At 53.1% G+C, this 22,590-nt stretch overlaps 2 protein-coding genes across 11 annotated transcripts; one reads left to right on the top strand and one right to left on the bottom strand.

Moving 5' to 3' along the window:
- The first annotated feature begins 274 nt into the window (after positions 1-274).
- ZNF672 (zinc finger protein 672) lies at positions 275-8,890 on the top strand. Of its 5 annotated transcripts, XM_060144501.1 has the most exons (5): positions 275-404; positions 3,314-3,496; positions 4,053-4,208; positions 4,918-5,021; positions 6,324-8,890. In XM_060144501.1, exon 5 carries the CDS (start codon positions 6,562-6,564, stop codon positions 7,960-7,962), a length of 1,401 nt encoding a protein of 466 aa, XP_060000484.1. In that variant the 5' UTR covers positions 275-404; positions 3,314-3,496; positions 4,053-4,208; positions 4,918-5,021; positions 6,324-6,561; the 3' UTR covers positions 7,963-8,890. The 5 variants fall into 5 exon arrangements, with proteins under 5 accessions (XP_060000484.1, XP_060000487.1, XP_060000483.1 ...); XM_060144504.1 differs by lacking the exons at positions 3,314-3,496; positions 4,053-4,208 and adding an exon at positions 4,292-4,363; XM_060144500.1 differs by lacking the exon at positions 3,314-3,496.
- A 502-nt stretch (positions 8,891-9,392) lies between these two features.
- ZNF692 (zinc finger protein 692) lies at positions 9,393-17,977 on the bottom strand. Of its 6 annotated transcripts, none has more exons than XM_060144496.1 (12): positions 17,850-17,977; positions 16,978-17,165; positions 16,664-16,695; positions 16,057-16,320; positions 15,467-15,515; positions 15,249-15,374; positions 14,685-14,906; positions 14,520-14,597; positions 14,344-14,422; positions 12,749-12,863; positions 10,010-10,109; positions 9,393-9,867 (listed from the first exon to the last, which is right to left on the bottom strand). In XM_060144496.1, exons 2-12 carry the CDS (start codon positions 17,151-17,153, stop codon positions 9,570-9,572), a joined length of 1,539 nt encoding a protein of 512 aa, XP_060000479.1. In that variant the 5' UTR covers positions 17,154-17,165; positions 17,850-17,977; the 3' UTR covers positions 9,393-9,569. The 6 variants fall into 6 exon arrangements, with proteins under 6 accessions (XP_060000479.1, XP_060000478.1, XP_060000477.1 ...); XM_060144495.1 differs by having other exon boundaries at positions 14,685-14,899; positions 15,245-15,374; positions 17,757-17,887; XM_060144494.1 differs by having other exon boundaries at positions 17,757-17,887.
- Between the last annotated feature and the right edge of the window lie 4,613 nt (positions 17,978-22,590).

Here is a 22,590-nt window from a genome sequence, read left to right as displayed (position 1 = left end):
AGGCAGGGATTGGTTAAGCCTGGGAAGAAGGCGGGGCCTTGACAAGAGAGGGAGGCGGGACCGGAGTCTCCCTAGGCTCCGCCTTTTAGCTGCGCCCCCTTACTGGGAATTCTGGCTTGGGCAGGCGAGGCTGAACCTTTAGTGGAGCCTTCTTACGTCTCCTAGCCATCCCAGCAACCGGTGACGCGGCCCTCATGAGGCACACCACTGGCCAACCCAGGAGAGCGGGGCTGGAGCGTGACCCCCAATCCCGAGGCGCCTCCCAGCTCCCCCCACTCGGCGGCCCCGCGCTCCGCCAGCTCCTTCCCTCCCTTCCCCGCCCCAGTCCCGCAGTGCGGCAGGCTGGGGTCGGCGAGCCAGCTGAGTGCGATCCGCGCGGTGTCCGAGGATCCAGTCGGCGACCGGTGAGGGGACCGAAGGGCCGGGAGGGAGGGTTAGCGCCGGGCAGTGGTCCCCAACTTGCGCCCGGCTTCTTCCCTCCGCTCCGGGCGACTAGCGTTTGCAGCCGTCGAGAACGACGCCCCGGCAACGAGTGACGCGGCGCCGCAGCGGAGCAAGCGATTGGCCGGCGCACGCCCGCTGCTGCCTCGCGGCCTGCTCCTCCCAGGCCTTGCCCTCCGTATGTCCTCGCCAGTCCTCCCTTGGTGACCTCCGTGGCTGGCGGCCCCACGATGCGGACATCGCCAGGCTGAGTCAGTTTAAAAGGGCAGCGGCAGCCTCTGGGCTCGGTCGATGTTAAACGCCCCCTACTCTCCACTACGTTTTTGGTGCCCTGTCTTGCCCTTCGCGTGGGCTGGCGCCAAGTGTGAAGAGCTGGGGTGGGCCCGGGGTGGGAAGTTTCGTGCAAGGAGAATCTGACCAGTAACTCGTGACGAAAACTGACTGATGCACCCGGGATTGGCTGCGCTGCGGGAGGGCCAGGGAAGGCGACCTGCTCCTGTGGGGCGTTCCTCATTCCTCGAATAGTTGTGCTCAGCTCCCGTTAAGTACTAGGCACCAAGTCTTAAAATGAGTAACCAATGTCACTACTTACTCTCGAAGCTGCCGGTGTGTGGGGAGGGTCTACGAAAGCCCCACACTGCTCTAATCCTGTTAAGTAGTGTTCTTTTGGGGGGTGGGTCGGGGGGAAAAGACTTAAAAAAGGTCTTGCAGAACGTTTAGGATGCTTAGGTGGTAAGAGTCAGACCTCTTTTTCAGGGTTCCATAAAATTTACCTGGGGAGAGTAAATCCTAAAAACTCGGCAACTGCAGTTCTCAGACTTAACACCTTCCCTCTTTTCATAGGAAACATGATCGCAGCTTCCTTTACTGAGTTTTCTCAGGCAGGAGTGTTAGACACTCCACGTCCCCTGTCCAAGGTCACACAGCTGGTAATGGAAAACCCAGAATTTGGACACTTGCCTCTCCGGTCTCCTACACAGGTTGCAGTTAAGGACTTAGTAAACCAAGCCAGAGTATTTGCAGTATATGCAGTGGATAGGGCTGTGGAGGATAAGGTGACTAGAGAGACGCCCTCTCCTCCAGGAACCTAACATTTGAAAGAATTGTATTCCAGATTAATACATCATTTTAAAAAAGTATTAGATGCCTTACGTGTGCCCAACTTCTTGCTAGGCCTATAGGAAGAGTGCAAAAGTACCATATAGTCCCTTCCTCATCCCAGTTCTGGGCTCCTCTGGCTCTTCTGGGCTGTAGTCTTGCCCATGTGTGAAAGGAACACAGAGAATAATCTATCCTACTATGTTCTCTCCCTGTTAACATACATACATTCTCCACACTTCCCAGATTTCACAGGAAAATCTTTGTGAAAAAACCTTGGAAAAGAATCTGTTTGGATCATGATCGGGCTTGGGTACTTGGAATGGGGAGGGAGCTGTCATTCCTGTTTCCACCAACTCCTTAAACATGTCAGACTGGATCCGAAGCTGGAAGGGGCAATGTCTTTTAAAGTACTGGACCTTGTTTCTGTTATGGGAAAAAGGGAAGTGAGGACTGGCCATTCTGGTGCTCTGATTTCATACCCCATGCTCACCTAGAAAAGAGACCGAATCCTTTCCAGAGTAGATTGGGAATCACTGTTTTGGAGGAGTGAAGGTGCTAGTAGGGCTTCTCTGAGGAGGGATTATTGGAGCAGAGCCCTGAATGAAGGAGGAGAAAGGGCTTTCAGGTAGAAAGAACTACAAGTGGAAAGGCCCCAAAGCAGGCTCCAGAGGGTCAGGGAAACTATTCCATCCATCCAGTTCCTCCCCCCTCCTCCTCCCAACAGTGAGAAGTGGGTTATTTGCTTCTAGATGGATGTAAATTTCAGCAGCCTCTAGGGGTGTCTCAGAGTCCTGGAGACTACATTGTCATTAGGGCTGGGCAACAGACTTTAGGACTGGGACCAGGGTGGGGGTTAAGTATATATAGAGAGGCCAGCAGAAGAATCTTCTCTCCCGAATGCAGCTACTGCTCCCCAAACCACTTCTTAGGCTGACCGTTTCCTTTCCTCTACCAGGACCGCAAAGGAATCCACCGCAGAGTACACAGAGTGAGCCCCGGTCCCATGGTGGTCCCTGGGGCCGCCAGGGGCTTCCTGCTGCACTGCTGCCAGCTTGCCAGGGCCAGGAAGGGTTGGGGACTATCGGGGAGAGCCCGAGACGGGCCTCCCAGCCTGCCATCCCCTTCCTGTCCCTGGACCCACCTGCCGTCCTTGTGGCTCTGGATGAGCTTGCACCACAGGGGAACCTCAAGTCACACAGGGGTAACCAGTAGTACCCACCTCAAAGGACTACTGGGAGGATGAAAGGGGTACATACACAGAAACATATGAGAGCCACTCCATATTGATGCTAGTAATAACTGGAGAGCAGCAGTGATAAGCTTTGCATGAGTTATAACCCCAAGTCCCAACCAGGTCTCCTAGATGGCAGTACGGATATTCACTTTCCTGAAGAGCAGATGGGCCCTCTGGAGGGTATGGCCAGAGCCCCACATCTTAGGAGATGAGGAGAGTGGCTATCTTCTGGTTACTGAGGCTGTAAGGGTCAGGGCAGTTGGTGACCTCTTCCCATGCAGTCCCCTTCAGGGACTGTGAGGTGGGTCAGCCTCCCTTTGTACATTGTTCCAGGGTTTGGAAAGGCCATTTGGCAAACATTATCTAATAGAACAGAAATGTGAGCCACATTTGTAATCATCACTTTTCTTAAAAACAGGTGAAATAAATTTTAAAACTATATTTCATTTAACCCAATATATATAAAATATTATTTCAATATATAGTCAACATTAAACATTATTAATGAGCTATTTTGTATTCTTTTTTCATACTAAGTCTTTGAAGTTAGGAGTGTATTTGACCTATAGCACGTCTCACTTTGGACCAGCCACATTTCAAGTTTCAGTTGCCACATGTGGCTTGTGGCCACTGTAGCAGACAGCACAGCTGAGACAGCCCTCAGACCCACTCCTGCAGCCCAGACCAGTTTTATAACTCTGGCTTCAAGATGGAGGAATTGTGAGTTGATCACTTGCCCCAGAAATGTTGGCCTGGCAGAAATAACCAGGGAGGAAAATCTTTATACTGACTGAACAACACAACTCAGAAGAAAAAGAACTATACTTCTCTCACAGTAGATTGTTAGTAAATGTACTAAATCCTGATTAAGTCCAACACTCCTGTGAACAGTTAGATATGGCATGAAATGCCTGCAATATCTATTAAGAAACAAGTTTCGTGGTATACGAAACAAATTTATTGTGAATATTAATTTTTGCCATTAGCTTATCTTCTTAGTAATTGTCTTTTATTAATTACGCATAATAAGTTTGTAAGTATTAAATACTTGAAAGGTACTAAAATACTTTAAAGTATTGAACAATTAGGACTTTTCATCAATTCACACGTAATTACCCCCTTCCCTCTTTCGAAGCCTCCCTTGTACTTATTTTTTTCCAAAAATCAAAGAAATTTGGTGGTATAGCAACTTCAGAACTCAATCAGGAAAATGATGGTTAGGACAGTCTAGAAATTGTTCTTCTTTTGGCACAGTAATATTTTTTTTTTCTTTCAGATTTCTTCCCAAGCATAGACCCTTTCCTTCCAGGGCAAGCTCCAGCATGGGGTGAGGTACAGAAGAGAGACTTGAAGGATACACCCTGGCACTCAAGCACAAAACCCGCACCCTTGACCAGGGTCTCTTATTCCATGTCTGTGATGGGGCAAAATGGTATCTTTGTTTATATGTCATTTATGTGTGTGTGTTTTCATTTGTGCATTTGTCTTTCCTTCCTTGGGCATGTGCCCTTGAAGGCAGTAGCCTGGCAGAGGGTGTAATCCCAGAAACTTGGCCTGAGAGGTGCCAGGGTCTCCAGAGACACTCAGGTGAGGGGGAATACTCACTAGGACATAAGCATTGCTCTCTTTGCCATTTGGGATCAACCACTGACCCTTGAGAGAAGGTTGTATTCATACAAGGGCAAACATTCTTTTGAATTTGACCAGCTATAATTAGCAGCCCAAGCAAGTGCCTGGGCTGAAAACTGTCTCTGGAAGAACCAAGAAACTCCCTCTAAAGTCTGCTCTCAGGTCTGCAGAGGGGCTCTTGCCCCTGCTTGCAGATTTTGTTTAAAACTCATCCTCTTTGAATAAGATGTCTAGGATTTAAAATACTTCAGACCCCCCCCCCAAAAATAGTGTATGGGCTGGGGTAGGGTGGGGGGAGTGTCATAGATGAAACGAAATAGCAAAATGTAAATAGATGCTGAAGGTGAGTGAGTGAGTTGTGGTACTATTCTTGTTAGTTTTTTATATTTGAAAATATCCATTTTAAAAATACTCTCTTCCAAGAAATGTTTCCTTCTTTCTCTTCTACCTGCATCTGTCCCCTTTGCTCAGTTTAAATTCACATTGTCCCTCTTATTTTATCCTTCCTGCAGGGCACAGTACATCCTGCTCCAGAGGCACAGGGAGAGAACATGCTATATCCACCACTCCTTCCCAAGAAGGAGGGGAACAGAAGCTTCAGAGCCCACCCCTGCAGGTCTGTAGTTTTAAAGGCTTTTTTCAATTGACCCTATTTGCGTCCAAAAGATGAGGACCCCATCTATGGGGTGTTTTAACCACAGCTCTGGGTATTTGAGTTTCCATCTGCTAATAAGAAAGTGACTGATGACTATTTTGTTTGCTTACTCTCACTGATCTGTTGGGTGACATGGCCTATAACTTATAGTGACTATACCTGTCTCCCGTGTCCCACTTAACTGAACTGGGGACAGATCCATGGGTCTTGAGGGGAACAGTCAGTGGTGAGGCCAGTCAGGTGAGGAGAGCAGCCCAATTTGTGCTCTAAATAAAGGGCACAGGAGGTTCTGTGCACAAATGCTGACCCTGCTCACAGAGAGCCACCTGGACCAACTTGTCAGAAGGATTCAGGGATACCACTTGAGATAAAGAAAACAGCAGAGCAGATTCCATCCCCATAAAGGGGCTTCTTTGCTACTCCAGGTTCTCAGATCCCTGGAGCTGGGGCAATGAGGAAAGTCTGCAGAATGTTTGCAAACAACTTGAATGCCCTGAGAATGAGAAAGGATGTCCCTTCCTTCTCCCCAGCCTTCCCTAGAAATGGGAAAATCACTTCTTTGATAATGCCATCAACTTTTGATAATATTCTTTGTGAATTATCCATGCTTCCTTTTACCCCTTTCCTGGGTCCTGAGTTGCTTTCTCAAGGCTAGGCCACAGAACTTTGAGGCTGTGTACTGATGTGGTATGATTGTGTATCAGGTGCTGTCCAAAGCCAAGGAGCAATACTTTGGGTTTTCTCAGATACCTTCCCTTGCCCAGATCCCAGCCGTTCCTGAGCCTTTTGCCCAGGCTGCTGCTGGATAGGTTTATGCTTCACCGCTTCCAACCCAGGCCTGGCTGGGTTCACGCTGGTTACTCAGGAAACCCTGGGTCTTCAGAGGAAGGTGTTGATGTGGTTTAGGCCCAGGGGACTTCTCATTACCCATCCCTCCTTGGTCGTTCCCTAGTGCATCTCCAGGCCTAGGTCCCTGGGCTAAGGTCATAAAACAAGCTGGACACTCTTCCTTCCCTCCCGAACAGTGTACTGGAGGAAAGCTCCCCTCTTGAGTCCCTACTGCCCTTCCTGGTGGCACAAGGACCCCTCCCCCCCCATATTTCTAGGACTCCCATGGCTTTGCCTCCTCTTGGAGAATGGAACTCCAGAGATGGTCTAGCTGGGGAAGGTACAGAAAACAGGGAGCCTGTGCTTGCCCCTCCATTCCCCAAGGTGTAGCTGTCATAGATGTTGCTGGGGCTCACAGTGACCTTCTCCCTGCAGGGCTCACGGTACATGGTAAACCTAGCTGCAGCCCACCTCTGAAACAGCCACAGCACCTGCTGTGAGAGAAGGAACCCCGGAATCCGCGGACCAGTTTTCCGGGCCTCCCTCTCTTCCCTCTGCTACCGTTCCCTTTCTAGGCCTTAAGAAAACTGAAAATAACTCTCAGCTGGAGGAGGTGGACTCCAGAGTGTGAGTGGCACGCTGCACCCTGAGGGTGCCCGGCCTGGCCCTCATCATGCTCGCTGCTGCCTCAGAGGCAGCAGCCGGCAGGCCTTATGCGTGCAGTGAGTGTGGAAAGAGCTTCCGCTACAGTTCGGTGCTGCTGCGGCATGAGCGCGCCCATGGTGGCGACAGCCGCTTCCGCTGTCTAGAGTGCGGCGAGCGCTGCCCACAGGCCGCAGACCTCCGTGCGCACCGACGCGCTCATGCGGGCCAGACGCTCTACATCTGCAATGAGTGTGGCCAGAGCTTCCATCACAGCGGCCGCCTTGACCTACACCAGAGCGCGCACAGGCGACGCAGCCGCTCCTGCCGCTGCCGAGCTTGCGGCCGCTGCTTCCCACACCTCCCGGCTCTGCTGCTGCACAGGCGCCACTGGCACCCTCCTGAGCTGCCCCGCCGCTGTCCGCTGTGCCCTCGTGCCTTCCGCCAGAGCGCACTGCGCTTCCACCAGGCACGGGCACACCCGTGGGGGACACCGGCCGTGCCCGCTGACACGCTCCATCGCTGCACTCAGTGCCCGCGGGCCTTCCGCAGCGGTGCGGGACTTCGGAGCCATTTGCGTGTCCACACGGCCAGGAGCCCTGGTGACTCCACACTTCGGCAGCCAGGCACTTCGGACGCACACCAATGTAGTATGTGTGGCAAGAGCTTTGGCAAGAGCTCCACACTAACGCGACACCTGCAGACGCACTCGGGTGAGAAACCTTTCAAATGCCCAGAGTGTGGCAAGGGCTTCTTGGAGAGCGCCACCCTGGTGCGCCATCAGCGCACGCACACGGGCGAGAAGCCCTACGCCTGCAGCGACTGCGGGCGCCGCTTCAGTGAGAGCTCCACGCTGCTGCGCCACCGGCGCAGCCACCAGGGAGAGCGGCCACACGCGTGCGCCACGTGTGGCAAGGGCTTCGGGCAGCGCTCCGACCTTGTGGTGCACCAGCGCATCCACACAGGCGAGAGGCCCTTCCCCTGTACCGAGTGTGGCCGCTGCTTCAGCGACCGCTCGGACCTCACAAAGCACAGGCGCACACACACAGGCGAGAAGCCCTACCGCTGTGAGTTGTGCGGCAAGCACTTCACGTGCGTGTCCAACCTCAACGTGCACCGGCGCAACCATGCTGGCCACAAGCCCCACAAGTGCCCTGAGTGTGGCAAAGCCTTCAGTGTGGGCTCCAAGCTGGCACTGCACCGCAAAACGCACCTGGGCGAGCGGCCGGTGGAATGTGCGGAGTGTGGCAAGTGTTTCAGCCACAGCCGCTCCCTGTCGCAACACCAGCGGGCCCACACACGTGCTCGCGCCGCCGCAGCTACAGCTGCCGCTGCCACTGAGGCCAAGGCGGGCACTGCCCTCATCTTTGCTGGGCAAGCAGGACAGGAAAAGCCAGGGCTTTTTGTGTCTCAGTTGAGAAAGACTTGCTGAGAGTCTTCTCCGGAGTGGGCTTGATAAGCACTTTCATAGTGCCATAGGGATGGGTGGGACAACTCGCAGATGGAGTTCTGTGGAAAGACAGCGTGGCATATTACCTTTCTCCATCTCTGTTGGTAGCACTTCACCTGGCCTCTCGCTGCACCCCTACACCTGCTTCCCCTGTCAACTCTTTGCCTGTTCTCTGTCCGTCCTTCTCCCCCTCTGAGGTGTAGGTGCAGGGGGAACCTCCCAGACCCCACACGTGGGAGAGCGCCCAAGTATTGGTGTGTCCCATCCCTGCTGCTGTGCTCTCAGGTGTTTCCTGTTTTCCCATCAGCATCCTGTCTTCTCTTGTCCCATCTCCTTTTTCCAGCCTGAGTGTCCTCTACCTCTTCTTTCTAGATACTTTTGGTGTACTGCCTCTTCAGTTAATGACCACAGATGTGGCTGGAGTCACAGGCCCTGTGGTTTTCTTGCCTCTTCCTTTCACTTGACTGTTAGTCTCTCTGCTGCTTTCTCCCTCAGCTTCTGAGAGATGGGAAATTTGCAGAGAGATAGTGGGAAAGCTCACTTCACTGAAAGATATCTCCATGCCAGAAGCACCCGGAGAAGTGCTTCACACCATGTAAAGGTGGGCAGGAGCTCTCAGCGTGGCTGCCCACCTGTCCCATGGGACAGACCTGTTGGTGTACAGATCAAGGTGCCTCTCAGGACAGTGTTCTCCAGGTGGGGGACATCAACCCTGGGACCTGAGTCAAGACCACATGGGTCCACAAAGCTGGGCACTGCCAAGTGCAGTAAGAACGCTATACACAAATTAAGCTTGCAGCCATGAGGAAACTGAGCTCCACAGAGGCCACAGTGCAGGGATGAAAATCCCCTGTAATTGGCCAGCGATTTTTTTGCTTGCAGGTGGTGAAATAAAGAATTATTTGAGTTCCAGATGCCAAGAGCTCCCTTTGTCAAACCTGAGGCTGCTGTATTTGCAGACTTCAGGAGTCACCCAAGAGACAGGCCCTTTCAAAATTCCGAGGTCTCTGGTCCCTTCCCAAGCGAGCTCAGCAATCTTGCACACATAGCCCCCTCATTTTTGCACTGGAAGGCAAGACTCTTTAGGGGCCCCTATACATTTGGTTCTCTTGGTTAGTGGAGAGTACAGATGTGGCCCAGGAACACATAGCTCTAATCCTACTCCAGCCCAACCCTCTGGAATTACCTAGTGCCTTGCTTGAATGCAAGAGTGGAAGGAGTGCCAAAGCGAATTGGGAAAGAAAGCTGGGTCTTCAGGGTGGGTGCAGGTGGGGGTCTGCAGAGAGAAGAGTAAGGCCTGCACTCAGGGTGCACTCAGGCACATTCCAGGAGAGCCTGCTTCCAAAGGAATCAAGAGTCCTATACCTCAGGTGCCACAACACTCGCTCTGCTGCTCTGCTCACACACATCCATGGAAAATACTGGGTTTATTCTGTCCTTTAGGAAGACTAAAGTAGCCTGGCTCCCCTAGAGCACAGTCTTGCCCCTGCCCTGCACTCCCCATCACCCTAGTCCCCAGGGCCCAGTCATCTGGCCCTTCTTGCTCCTTTCCAGTCCCTGGCTCCCCAAATTCTGGGGAGTGCTCACTGCTACGGGAGCAGCGTGGGAGCCTGAGGAGCCAGAGAGGGCCTGGATCCCTCGTCGGTCCCCAGGGATGCAGGGGCAGAGATGCTGGAACAGGACTCCAATGGACCAGCTAATTCTTGTGGGGCCAGGAGCAAGGCGGGGTGGCTTTTGCTGCGGTGAGCTGTGACACTGTCTGGCTTCTCGAAGCGCTTGCCGCAGAACTCACAGGGGAATCGCAAGGCAGCCACCGTCTCTGCATGCTTGCGCCGATGCCAATTCAGGGACGCCTTCTGGCGGCAGGTGAACCCGCAGATCTCACACCTGAGCCAGGGACAGCAGGGGGAAGAAACGGGCCTCAGCCCATCTTGACTTCCCCAGGGGTTCCTCCTGGTCCCAACTGCCCAGATGTCCTGCCAGCACCTCCCCATTTCCCCCCACCCCGGGCTCTCTTCCCCACACTCACTGCAGGGGTTTCTCTCCAGTGTGGATGCGCCGGTGGATGACCAAGTTGCTGCTGGTGCGGAAAGACCGGGCGCAGAACTCACAAATGTAGTCTCGGGTATCTGTGGGCACATGGGGGACAGCCCAGCATCCATCCCCAAGCTGAGGCCCTTCCTTGGTCCACCCCCACTGTCCCCCAAAGGAGTACTGTCCCTATTCAGCCTGCATATCTCACTCCTCCCACCACCCCCCAACAGTGCCGTGTGACCTGTCAGACGCCCTGTGGGTGTCAAGAGCCAATCCCCTCTCCTTTCTCCCTGAACCTGCCCCCCTGCCAGCTCTAACAGCACCTGCCCATCGCCCGTCTCCAGCAGTTCTCACAGGCCTGCTGTGGTTTTTCTCTTACACCTCCTGCAGCAGAGGAGGTAGCCTTGCTTTTCATGGCATCCTGTAGACCTCTGAACCACTGCTGCTCTGTATACCCTGCCATCAGACCACGCACACACCCCTACAGCCTTCATCCCCATCACGCTCCCGCACTCCACACAGCTCTGGCTCCAGGCCCCCTCCTCAGCCATCACCACTGCTGTCAGTTTGTTTTCTACATGTCCAGCACTCCCCTCCCCTGTTCCCTGACCTTCACTGACCTGGCCGCCCCCCACAGCCCTTCTCAGCCACCATTCCCAGGTCATGCCCCATCACTGCACCACCTTGAAATCACAATTTCAGACATCCCAGTTCCAGCCAGGGCCCCCTACCTTGTCCTGTTACAGTTATCCCACAGTTCCAGGCTGCCGGTCCAGCAGCCCACTGCCTTCCCACTGTCCCCCTCTCCTCTCTTTGCCCAGTTCATTTCCAGGGCATCTTTGTAGCCTTCCTCCACTCACACTACCAACTCACCTGTCCCTCTCTTCCTCAGCTGTGCCTGCTTGGTTAAAGCCCAACTCAGGACAAATACAACCCTTGGCCTGATCCAGGCCGGCACACGTACGCCAAGGGGGGCGGAAACACAACCTACAACACCCCACCCTCACCCCACTTTGAGCTCTACTTCCACACACAACTACAAGTGTCAAGCCTCACCCCCGCCGCACACACACAATGCCTCTGCATCTCCTTGGTCAGTTCACTCTCCCACTTTCTAGAGTTCAGAAGGGCATTTTCCACACGACCTCCTCTTTCTACCAACCTCACTCAGCAGTGACCTCGTTTTATAAGTCACCAAGAAGAGGAGCCAGGAGAGAATGCCCACATCCTCCCCCCACCTAATCCACCAGCCAACTTGCTTCTGTGCCCATATATGTGAATAGTCCCTGCTTCCCTGTGGCTGCCCTCCAGCTGTGCTCAGATACACCCCTCCTCAACGACTTAAGGTTGCTCAACCCACCCTGGCATCAGCAAGCCTTTCCTCTCTGTGGGATCATTCCCATCTCTGTGCTCAGGCTCACAGCCCTCCAACTTACACCTACTTCTCTGCTTGTCTTCACAGTAGAACTCCGAAGAGTTGTCCATACTTGCTGTCTACACTTCCTTAGCTCGTCTCTGCTCTGAACCCAGTCCATTCTGGCTGTCATCTCCCTTGTCACATGCCATTTTGTCATCTGGTCAAGGATGGCTTCCCATCGCCCTGCCTGGTGGCCTGTGCACATCCTCATCTCACTCAGCTCTGCAGCACCGGCACATCTCACCCCTCCCTCCTCCCTGGAGCACTTTCTCCACTTGGCTCCTCAGATACCGCTCTCTTCACCTGCCCCAACAGCACCTCTGTAGCTGCCCTTCCTACCTGCCCTGCTCAGACCTCTTCTCTACCTATGTTCACTCTCTCCCTGTAGGAACACTCCACCCATGGCTCTAAACACCACCCATATGCTCACGATGAACACTTTTTTCTTGCCCAACATCTCCCCTGAACACGAGATTCACGTTTTCTGGGATACCTAAGTAGCATGTCCCAAATAAAATGTCATGTGCCTTTCCTGAGGCCTGCTTCTCCCTCATTTTCAGGAAGTCACATCACCTTCTGCCCAGTTGGCTCAGGCTGGAATCCTCCAAGTCACCCCTGACTCCACAGTCCTACCCATGGACAATCTGTTCTTCCCACAGTAGCCCTGGCTCCATCTTCACTCTCTTGTCAGTCTCCAGCCACTTCTCATCAACTTGACTGTCGAGGTCACTATCACTGTGCACTGCACATTCCTGCTATCCCCTATTCTCCACGTGGCAGCCACAATGCTCCTTTTAAAATCAGTTCTGTCCCTCCCTCCACCGCACTGGTGCCCATCACATTTGCCAACCGATGGTGGTCTTGAAGGCCCCTACCACCTATCTGACCTCTCTTCCTTCCTTTCTAATCTCCTGGCCTCCTCTCCATTCCTGGAACAGGCCCGCAGATGCCAGTTTAGGGTCCTCTCATGTGCTGCCTCTCATGTGGATGTGGCGAAGCCTCCATTCCTCCCTTCACTTAGGTCTTTGCTCAAAGCACCTTTCACAGCTCTTTGTAGCCCTTCACTAGAGTGGACATCTTAGGTGAGTACTGCCTGCTTTATTCACTGCTGTAGCCCAGCACCTAGAACAGTTTCAAGCAGGGAGGATCTAAACACACAGAGAGTGCAGGATGAGTGTGTGAGTGAGAGTTATCCCAGAGCAGTGTGACAAGACCTGCAGATAGGAGATGATTGGCCTCATGGGGGAGGTGAAGGGACTCACAGAGGGAGGGGAAGGGACCCACAGGGGGAGGTGAGGAGGCACTTCCACCACTCACCACTGTGCAGCTTCACATGCTCCTTCAGGTGTTTCTTAAAGTTGAAGGACTTCCCACAGGCCGGCTCTGGGCAGGAGAAGGACTTTTGGTGGATGTGCTGGTACTTCTTGTGGTGCTAGGGGAGGAAGCACATGGTTTCCTCAGGGCAACCACCAGAGCTGACCCAGCAGGCAGGCTCTTCTGCCCTCTCCCACAACAGTTCTCCTTGCCACCGCCAGCTCATATCATCCTGGCCAGTCCTCACCTATACATGAGCACCCCAATCCCATCCCTTCCTGACCCCAAACTCTGCCCTCACCCTATCCTGCCCTCAACTTCCATTATCTCACCTCTTTGTCACAACCTCACCTTGCAATGCCCAGGTCCCTGAAAAAAGTGCACTTCTGGTGACACTCTTGGTTCCCTAACTATGGATTTGCCATCTGCCAGGGATGGGAACACATTTTTTGGTGGGTATGATTATTCTCCTTGATATCAAAATCAATGTACAACAATATCACTCAGATGGCCTACTTTTTATTAATAGCTCACCATGGGATTATATCATTTTCTCCTAAATCTGCTTTGGAAGTGCACGTGCACACACACACACACACACACACACACACACACACACACTCCTTCTCAACCTGGAACACTTTTAAGGATAGTGTGTTCTTCAACCTTAACTCCCCAAGTATTTCTGGGAAATATTTCTCTTTTTATCTGGTCTAATTTCGCATCCTGGCTCACTAAGTTGCACGCGCTTTCCCTTTCTCCATAATCCTATTTTCCCATAATTAAACTGCTACTGGGGGCTACTTCAGTCTCCTCCATTAATAGACTCAAGTATGTCTGACCAGCCCTGCTGAATGTTCTTCTCAGAAGCCCAGAGCTTCACCACCACTTGGGGACCTTCCCCCCTCCCAAATCCCATCCACCCAGGCTTCACCATCCCTCGGGTCTGGGTCCTCTCCCGGCCTCAGAGCCCTGTGAGAGCTCTGGCTGAGTGTGGGACTGGGACTCTTCTCTCTCTGTGGCTCAAACCTCTCCTGCAGTGAGGCTGGGGACAGGTCTGTTCCCTAATCCTCCTGGAGTGAGGACCACCCACGTGAGACAGCAGGGCGAGGCAGCCCGATGGAGTGAGGAACCGAGCACCATGACACACTAGATGAGAAGCCTTGGGCAATGCTTGACATTTCTGTTTTCCTTGGTTTCCTCATCTGCAAAGCAGGAGTAGTACCAGCACCCACTTCATAGGAATGCCGAGAAGATCAAAAGACTTGACACCTATCAAGTGCTTAGAATAGTCACTAGCACCCCAAAAGCCTGAGGAATGCCACCATCATCTGCATGTGGTCATCAGAGGGCCTGTGTAACAAGCAGTAGTGGGCAGCAGCTGTGCACCTGAGGCTTGGTTTTCTGCCTTATCTACTAGTCATCTGGATTAGTGATTATCAACTATAGGCAAGCTCTGCACGTCCATCCCAACTCTTCTCTCCCTGGCTCTGAACTCCCCCCACACCCTAGGCTTCTTTGCCTCAGCTTTTCCTTCAGCCCTTCTCCTCCACCCATGAGGCTACACAGAACCCAACCTGTACCCCTCACATCCTCACATTCAAATACTGCCGGTTTGAGAAGATCCTTCCGCAGCCAGGGAAGTCACAGGGCAGCAGCTCTCTTTTGGCAGCTTTCCTGGGGGAGGAGAATAGGAAGCATGAGGACTTGTGCAGGCTCTCCTCCACCTCGCTCCGCTCCCTTCCCTACCCAGAGCCACTTCCCCCAGTCCTACCTAATTCTCTTGGGGCCGATCTGAGCAGTGTCCTCATCCCATGCCGAGGCCAGAGCAGACTGAGCCTGACTCCCAGGGCTACGGGCAGCAAAGAGGGAGCAGAGGGCCTCGAGGGAGGGCCATGTCCCAGGATGCCCCTGCCCTCTGTCTCAGCCATCAGGTTACCTGGCCAGGGGCTCAGTCTGCTGGTCTGCTTGAGGGGTCCCACTGAGCTCTGGCTGTATCCTGACTTCCACAGGCAGAGGAGCTCCAGAACCCAATGAGGATGCTGATGAGGATGGCGAAGCAAGAGGAGTTGGGACAGCTGCAGGGGCCGGGGGTACCTCCCCATCCTTAAGTGCATGGGTGACAGGGGAAGGGGGTGGTCTGGGAGCATCTGGCTCACTGCTGAAAGGAGAATGAAGAAGAGGAAGGCATTATCTCCCTGGATTCTCAGCCAGCCCCAGCCCAACCCCAACCCCTAAATTGCAAAGATCCCAAACTCAGAACAACCCTACCCCTACCACAGGCTCCCTGTTCATACCTACTTTCAGCTTTCATTTTCCCCCAGAGCCTAACTTCCTTTCCACCCAATCCAAAGCCTCTAGTTCTTTCTGCCTTTTCCAAAGCCTACCCTGCCCTCTCCACCAACAGGCCCCTCCCTCAAGTCTGCAAAGCTCTGGGTTCCCCAGCCAGTCACCCCCTCCCTCCTCCTGCTCTGCTCAGCATCCTCCCTCAGCCCCAACTTGCTCATCTGGGGAGGAGCTGTAGGTCCATGGGCTGGCATCACTGAGCATCTCCTCTTCATCCTCATCTTCCTCTTCCCCGTCTTCTTCTCCTAGGGATGGGAAGGCCTCTGGCGGGGGTCCCACCTCTCTGCAGGTCCAAGGAAGGCAAGCATGAGGTCGTGCTCCCTCACTCCCATTGTCCACCCAGGTCTATCTTGTCCCCCCCAACCCCAAACTCACCTGGGCAACCTGGCCTCCTCAGTCCTCTCATCATGCTTAGATTCCAAACCTGTTGGCATAGGTAGGGTCAAAGGGGAAGGAACTCTGTATTGGAGGGATGAGGACAGGTGGAGTTCTAAGGTCTGAAGTGGTAGGAAGACTCTTAGGAAGGAGGAAGAGGGGGCAGAGGCTACTGGAGTGGGAGGGGCTGTTTTATTGTAGAGATGGTACATTCACATGGTTCAAAACACAGGGTTTTTTCTTTGAACCATGTGAAAAGTCTCCTTTCCAATACTATACCCCAGCCACCTCATTCCTCCTACAGGTAACCTGGTTTCCTACATGCCCTTCCAGAAATATCCTATACATTCATAAGTACATACAAATATTTTCCTTTCTCCTCTTATTTTTCCACCAACGGTAATATACCATACATCCAATTCTGTATTTTGCTTTTCATACCTAAAAGTATATTTGAGGATGTATTTCCTTGTCACCATAGAGTTTTTCCAAGGAGAAAGGATCATTTTTAAAGAATGGGGTTCTGAGCTACAGGGACAAGAACACTTTTCCCTCCTTTTTCTCCATAACTCTTCTTTCCCCCAGCCTACCTGCGGGCTCTGGCCCACTCTTGGCTTCTGGGCACCAGCTTTTCTGGCCAGTACTTGCAAGGGGGACCGGATTGGGCTCCTCTGGAGATGTGGGGCCTGAAGAGGGGCCCCAGGAGAAGGTGTGGCCGGCTGAGCACTCCCACACAAGCCCCCCATCTCGGCCCCCAGGTCCCCGCAGCCCAGGCACCAGGCTGCACTCTCGACTGTGAGCATGAGACAGGAGCACCAGATACTGCAGACCCTTGGGGGCCACAGGCTCAGGACCTAGAGCAGTGAAGGCAACAGTCAGGGTGAGCTGGGAGGTCCTCTCCTCTCATCCTGGAGATCCACACTCAGACAGTCCTGTACCCCCACCCCCTGGGCAACCCTGGTCCCTAATCCAGTTTACCATTCTTCAGAGCCCAAACCCCAGGGTTCTGAGATATTGCTCCCTTCTCCACAGGCTGCCTCCTTGGGCTCCCCAACTCCCCCATCTCTTCCCAAACTCACTCAAGGCTCCCTCTTATCCAATCCCCTTAGGGAGGGTGTTTCTGGGTCACACAACTCCTTGTTGCCCCTATTCTCTCTCTGGCTCCTAATCCTCTACCCCTAGCCATTCCCTACCCACCTGCACAAAGCACGCAGCCTGAAGAAGTGTACCTGCCAGGGGGACAAGAGGCAGGTCAGGTGGGGGCCCATGTGGCCAACTGCCCTCAGCTCTGGGCATTCACACACTTACGGGGTCCCCTATTCTCCTGGACCAAGAGGTGGGGGGAGACCCTGGGAGGCCACAAATCACACTGGCCTTACTGCTGAAGTGATCAATCTGCCAGTGGGAAGGAGCAGCAGGCCAGCACTTGATGTGGGGGAAAGGGGGCGGGTAGGGTGCTGGGTGTTGCAGCCTGGGTGCCCTCCGCCAGAACCCTTGACCCGGCCCCTAACCGGTCCAACAGGAACTTGGCCAGCTGCGAGTGCAGGGAGAAGCCCAGCTGCTCCTTGAGGAGGCACCACTGTTCCATGTGGCCGCCCAGGCGGATGCGGCACTTGCTGCGGCGCGCGTCCAGCTGCCGCCGCTTCTCTCGCCGCCTGTGGGACGCGTCCGCAGGGGAGGCAGCCATGAGTACCAGGGCCTGCGGGGTCGGGGAGACACGCGTGTGGGCCGACCTGATCCGAGGCCAGAGGCCCCGGCTCCACCCACCGCTGGGGCCTCAGTTTCCTCAACGGTGAATTGGGGCAGAACTAAACCACTGCAATAGCATTCGCTGCCACTGGGTCCAAACCACCTCTGCTTCCATTACAGGGCGTGTAAATCAGCGCTATGGGGTGGGTATCTTGGGGGTGGGAGGCAGGGGTACTGCATCAAAGTCAGAATGGCCTGATCCTGGGCCCACTGACGTGAAGAACTGGAGCTATGGGTAAGGAAATTTCGACTAGGAAGGGGCAGAAGGTAAGGTAACAGTTTCACCTTCAAAAGGGCATGGGTCTTTACTGGTTGATGAGGGAAGGAGAGGTCGTGTGCATTGGGAGAGCTCCTCATAGTTGGGTCGTTGTGGGTGGAGCCGGGGCAGGAGGGCGGGGAAGGGGGGGGTCTGGAAGGCGCCCCCCACTCCGTCTCGGGCCGCCCCACTGAACACTCACACTGCGTCGGATGGGCCAATTCCTAAGGCAGCTCCCAGGCCGCCCAGAGCTCCCGCCGCGGCCCACTCCCACCCCGGCCTTACCTGAACGCCCCCACCCGCCCTCATCCCGACTGCGCCTGCGCCTCCCCAGCGTCGCGCGCAGGCCCGGAGAGCGGCGGGAGGACAGGGGCCCACCTAGCGCGCGCCGCCTCCGTTTCTCTTTTAAGAGGAACCCGTCCCCCTTCGCGTCGGTGGCTCCAGCTTGGAACTGAGGCCGGGGCTTGCCGGGGAGGGGAGAGTCGGAGGCTGGCTGCGCGCGCCTGCGCACTAGCCGCCCAGCGCAACGCCTGCTGGGAGCCTTGATTCCCACACGAAGTGTTCAGCTTCGTTGCTGAGCCCTGCGGGGGGCTGTGGACGGGTCGCTTCCGCGGCAACCGCCTGTGCTTGGAGACCAAAGTTATGGGGAAATGGAATAAGTAGGGCGAAGCCCTCCTCCCGTGCGCCGACCCCAGCCCCTTCAACCTGCCCAGGGACGTGGCTTCTGCAGTTGTTCCTACTTTGTACTTCACCTTCGTTTCCCCCGCCCCCACCCAATTGCCACCAAGAAGCAAACACGTGCTGCAGAATCAACCACTTTTACCAGGGAAGCCCCAGAATCAGATACCTTTAAAACCAGTTAGAGCCCTCTCCAGACCCCCAAGGCAACCACCACCTATGGCCCATTCCCTCTGTTCCCCGTCAAAAGTCATCCGAAAAATTGCCTAGATTTGCAGCGGACTATTCCGCATTTCATTCCCTCTTCAGTTGACTCGCATGGAGCTTTTCTCTCCACCGAGCCACTGGAATGGCGCTTGTCAAGGCCACTTGGGATAGCCACTTTGCTAAAGGCAGCGGTCAGTTCTCTGCCTCTCTACCCCTAGAGCAACATCTGACCATGTAGATATTTCCCTCCATGCAACGCCCCAACCTCCACTACAGGTTGGCTTCTGTCACTTCACACACTCGTGGTTTTCCTCCCTCCTCATCGGCTCCTCCTTTCCTTTGCTGGATCTTTATCCACTGTCTAGGCAAAACAGATTGAGTGTCCTCTGGTTTGGGCTTTGGCCGTGGACCAAGTCCTCTCTTATATTTCTTCTTGTTGATGTATTTGGCCCCATGGCTTTAGATACAGTACACTGATGACTCCCAGTTTATATTTCCAGCCTAGCCTTCTTTCAGCTCCAGCCTCATATCTAACTGCCCACTTTACACTGATAATTGAGTTAAGAACTAGAACAGTGCCTGGCACATAGAGAGCAGTGACAACAGCTAATTGATATTTTCTCAGACATGAGTGTGGCTAACACATAACACTTAACAATCCTTGCCCCTCTCCTATCTCAGTAAATGTTGCCATCATCCACCCACTTGTTCAAAACAAAAACCTGGGAATGATCCTTGACTCTTCTGTAATACCAACACCATATATTGATACATCAGCTAGTCCTGCTGATACTATCTGTAAAAATATATCTTGAATCCAATCACTTCTGGCCCTCTACACTGCTAAAACCTTACTCCAAGTCACCTGTATTAGTTTTCTGTGGTTGCTGTAACATCACCACAAACTTGGTGGCTAAAAACAGCAGACATTTTCTCACTCATAGTTATGGAGGCCGGAAGTTCGTATCAAGCTGTCATCCGGGCCATATTTCCGGTAAAGGTTCTAGGGGAAAATCCTTTCCTTGCCTCTTGTAGCTTCTAATGATGACCTGGCATTATCAGGCCTGTGGCCACATCACTCCAATCTCTGTCTCCCTGGTCACATTGCTACCTCCTCTTTTGTCTGTATCAAATCTCCCTCTGCTTCTCTTTTATAGGGACATTTGTGAAGGTATTTGGACTGACCTAGATAATCCAAATAATCTCTCCAACTCAATATCCTAAAATAATCACATCTGCAAAGTGTTTGCCAGATTGATCTGCTTCTTTCCACTCTCACCCTCACAAAGCAGGAAGGAGCAAACCTCCTGCTTAAAACCTTTCATGTTTACCAGTACAATCCAAAACCCTTATTATGGCCTCAAGGCCTGTGTGGTCTGGCCCTTGGCTGCTTCTCGGCCACCCCACCTTTCCTCACTTTGTCCACTCTGTCCTACTATTCCCACTTTTTTGCTATTTCTCAAATGTACCAAGCATGCTGGAGGGAGTTCCTTCTCTCCGGAGCATCCACTCCCCAGCTCTTCATGGGTTTGTTTCCTTCTTACGTAAATCTCAGCTCCAAGATCACCTACTCAGATCCTTTTTGTCATTCTCTGCCCCACTGTGTCTTCTTCCTTCTCCGTCATAGCACTCATAGTTCTCTGAAATCAGTTTAGGAACTTATTTGCTAGTGTGTTTGTTGTTTGTATATGATGATTGTCGGCTACCCCAAGCTTCTCCTCTGTGGCCTAAATAGCCCAAATGACATGCTGTCCGATCATAAGCTACCCTTTAAGATGAAGCCACTATGTCCTGCCGATATCATACTCTTGAATTGTGGTACCAAGGACTCAACATGATATTTGTCTGCCCAGTATAAGTTTGGAAGAAAGATCACCCACCTTATTCCAGATACTTTACTAATTAATGAAGCTCTTTCATTAATCAAAAGAACAGGACTCTACAGGGGACAAACAGAAAAAAAGACTTTATTCTTTCCCTTCATGGTCCCTTACTAGACATCTGCAAAATCCTAATTTCTCTGTCCCATGGATGAAATCACAAGCGGGTTCCATAATTCTTGGTTACTCTTAGATAATAAAAAGTCCTTTATTGATTTGAGACCCAAGAACACTCTTGGTTCTGTCAGTCTGATACTGTTCAAAATAATAAAGCTCTAAACTCCTTAATCCTCCAGTAACCCTCTCCAAAGAAATCCTCTTTTTTTCTCTCAGCCTCTCTTCCATTTCTTACATCATTGAAGTAAGGGATGAGCCAAGCCTCATCCTTTGTAATAAATCCTGAAGAGAAGCACTAACTTCTTTGGCATGGAGGGGAAGGGGGGATTCTCTATATTTGTTCTCTGCCTTTAGTGATAACTTAGCCCAATCTGAGACTTTAAGAGTTCCATTCTTTCACCCCATTGCAAAGGTTAAGATTAAATTTGAGCTTTTTGTAGCTTTAGCCCTGTTGAGTTACACAGAGTTTACAGTCTCTTGAAACTGCCAATTTTTTTTTTCACGGGAAGTTCGTAAGTCTCCCTATGAAGAACTTGTGAGCTAGGCGACAGGATCCATGGGGGGCATTACATTTATCCTCATGACATTTATTTTTCCTGGACTCCAGATGGCAACCTAGCTTCCTCCTTATCCCCTGCCTTGGGAAAAGCCATATCTAATAATACTGCTGTATCCTCTTAGTTCTCAGTATCTTCTCTCTAAATAGAAAAACCACCTTCCACTCCCCTGGTCCAAGAAGAGCCAAACTGCTACAGCGTTGTAACAAACCGGTGATCAGAAATCCTGGGAAGGCTCATTTGAAGTGGAGAAGGAGCACTCCACAGGCAGTTTATGCCCCAAATTTCATGAGACCCACAGACAGGATTAGACCTTTTCAGGCCCCAAGTCTATGCACGAGTCCTTCCTCCCACCCTTTGTCTCCCCCTCATCCAGTCAACGTCCGGCATCTGTTTTCTCCAGCCAATTAGCATCTCGAGGAGCCCTGTCCCGTTTGTCTTCGCCCCCTAACCATCAGTGGGCGGTGCCTGCGTTCTGAGGACAATCACACCCGAGTATGGCCCGCCACTGCCCTCCTTGACGCCATGCGGACGAGGCGGGACTGTAGATAAGAGTCGCGGGCCGCCTCTGCTCTTGGCAGGATAGCTCGCCCGCCCTGCGTCTGGAGACCCAAGTCCCAGCCCGGGAGGGCGGAGGACACGAAGGAGAAGGAGGCCGGCTCCCGGGAGACTTCGCCGTCGGGAATGTTGCAGCAGCAGGGGTGCTTTTGGCCGCTGCGGCAGGGGGCGCGGCGGAGCACAGGACGCCGGTCGCAGGGAGACATTGTGTTCCAGGTGCTGAAGCAGCAGCTGTCCAGCGACGCCGTGGTCGTACTGCACGTGGTGGAACGGGGCCTCTTCAACCAGATAGCGCGCGAGGTGACCCGGCTCAGGCGGGAGGGCGCGGACCTACGAGACGAGCGTCGGGCCACCGGGACTGCTGAGATCCGTGCCGCCCTCCGGTCGCTCTTGTCCGCGAGAGCTGCGTTTCGTGCCCGCACGTCCTCCTTCCTGGCGTGTGGCCGGAGGGTGTTCCGCGCGCTGCCCGCTCTAGTCCGGAGGAGCGGGCTCCGCCTGGGGTCTCCCTGGGACAGGCCCTGCTGCCGAATGCTTGCGGAAAATCGCAGATTTACAGATACAACTAGGTTATCATCCAGGCTGTAGCAGAGATACGTGCACCTGGGCCTTTGGTGTGTTGGGGAAGAAATGAAGGTGTTTGCAGAGTAAATACCCAGAAAAGGAAGAAATATTTAAAATCAGGCAGGGATGTCATGGGCTCAGGTAAAGGTCCAAGCAAACGTGGGAGGTTAGAATCCAGGCACCTGGACCACTCCTTATGCCTCAGCCCCTGGTGAAGATGGAAATAAAGGGAAATCTGATTTGCTCTCAGTAGAACCTGGCTTCTTATGTGCTGCTTTGTGGGGTGTGTGTGATGGGTGAGGAAAGCTCAGACAAAGATAGGGCTCCTCCAGTAGAGGAAGTGTCCTGTCTCCTCCCCTCCATCCCTAGTTCAGTATTTCTCCTCTTAGTCATTTTCATCCCCTGTACCAGGTCTTTGCACTGTCGTGCTTGTGTATTCAAATGTAGATGAGAGGTGAAGAAGCCAGAAGGGCAAGTAGAGAGTGCTGACAAAACACTAGCCACCCAAACCAAGCTTACTAGGGGAAGAGGAGCCTGAAATGAGGACTGAAGGGTAAGGAA

This window comes from Lagenorhynchus albirostris, chromosome 3, assembly GCF_949774975.1.
Source record: "Lagenorhynchus albirostris chromosome 3, mLagAlb1.1, whole genome shotgun sequence".
NCBI lineage: Eukaryota > Metazoa > Chordata > Mammalia > Artiodactyla > Delphinidae > Lagenorhynchus > Lagenorhynchus albirostris.
Note: the sequence above shows the minus strand (reverse complement) of the source record. Positions and strands in the feature narration are given on the sequence as shown.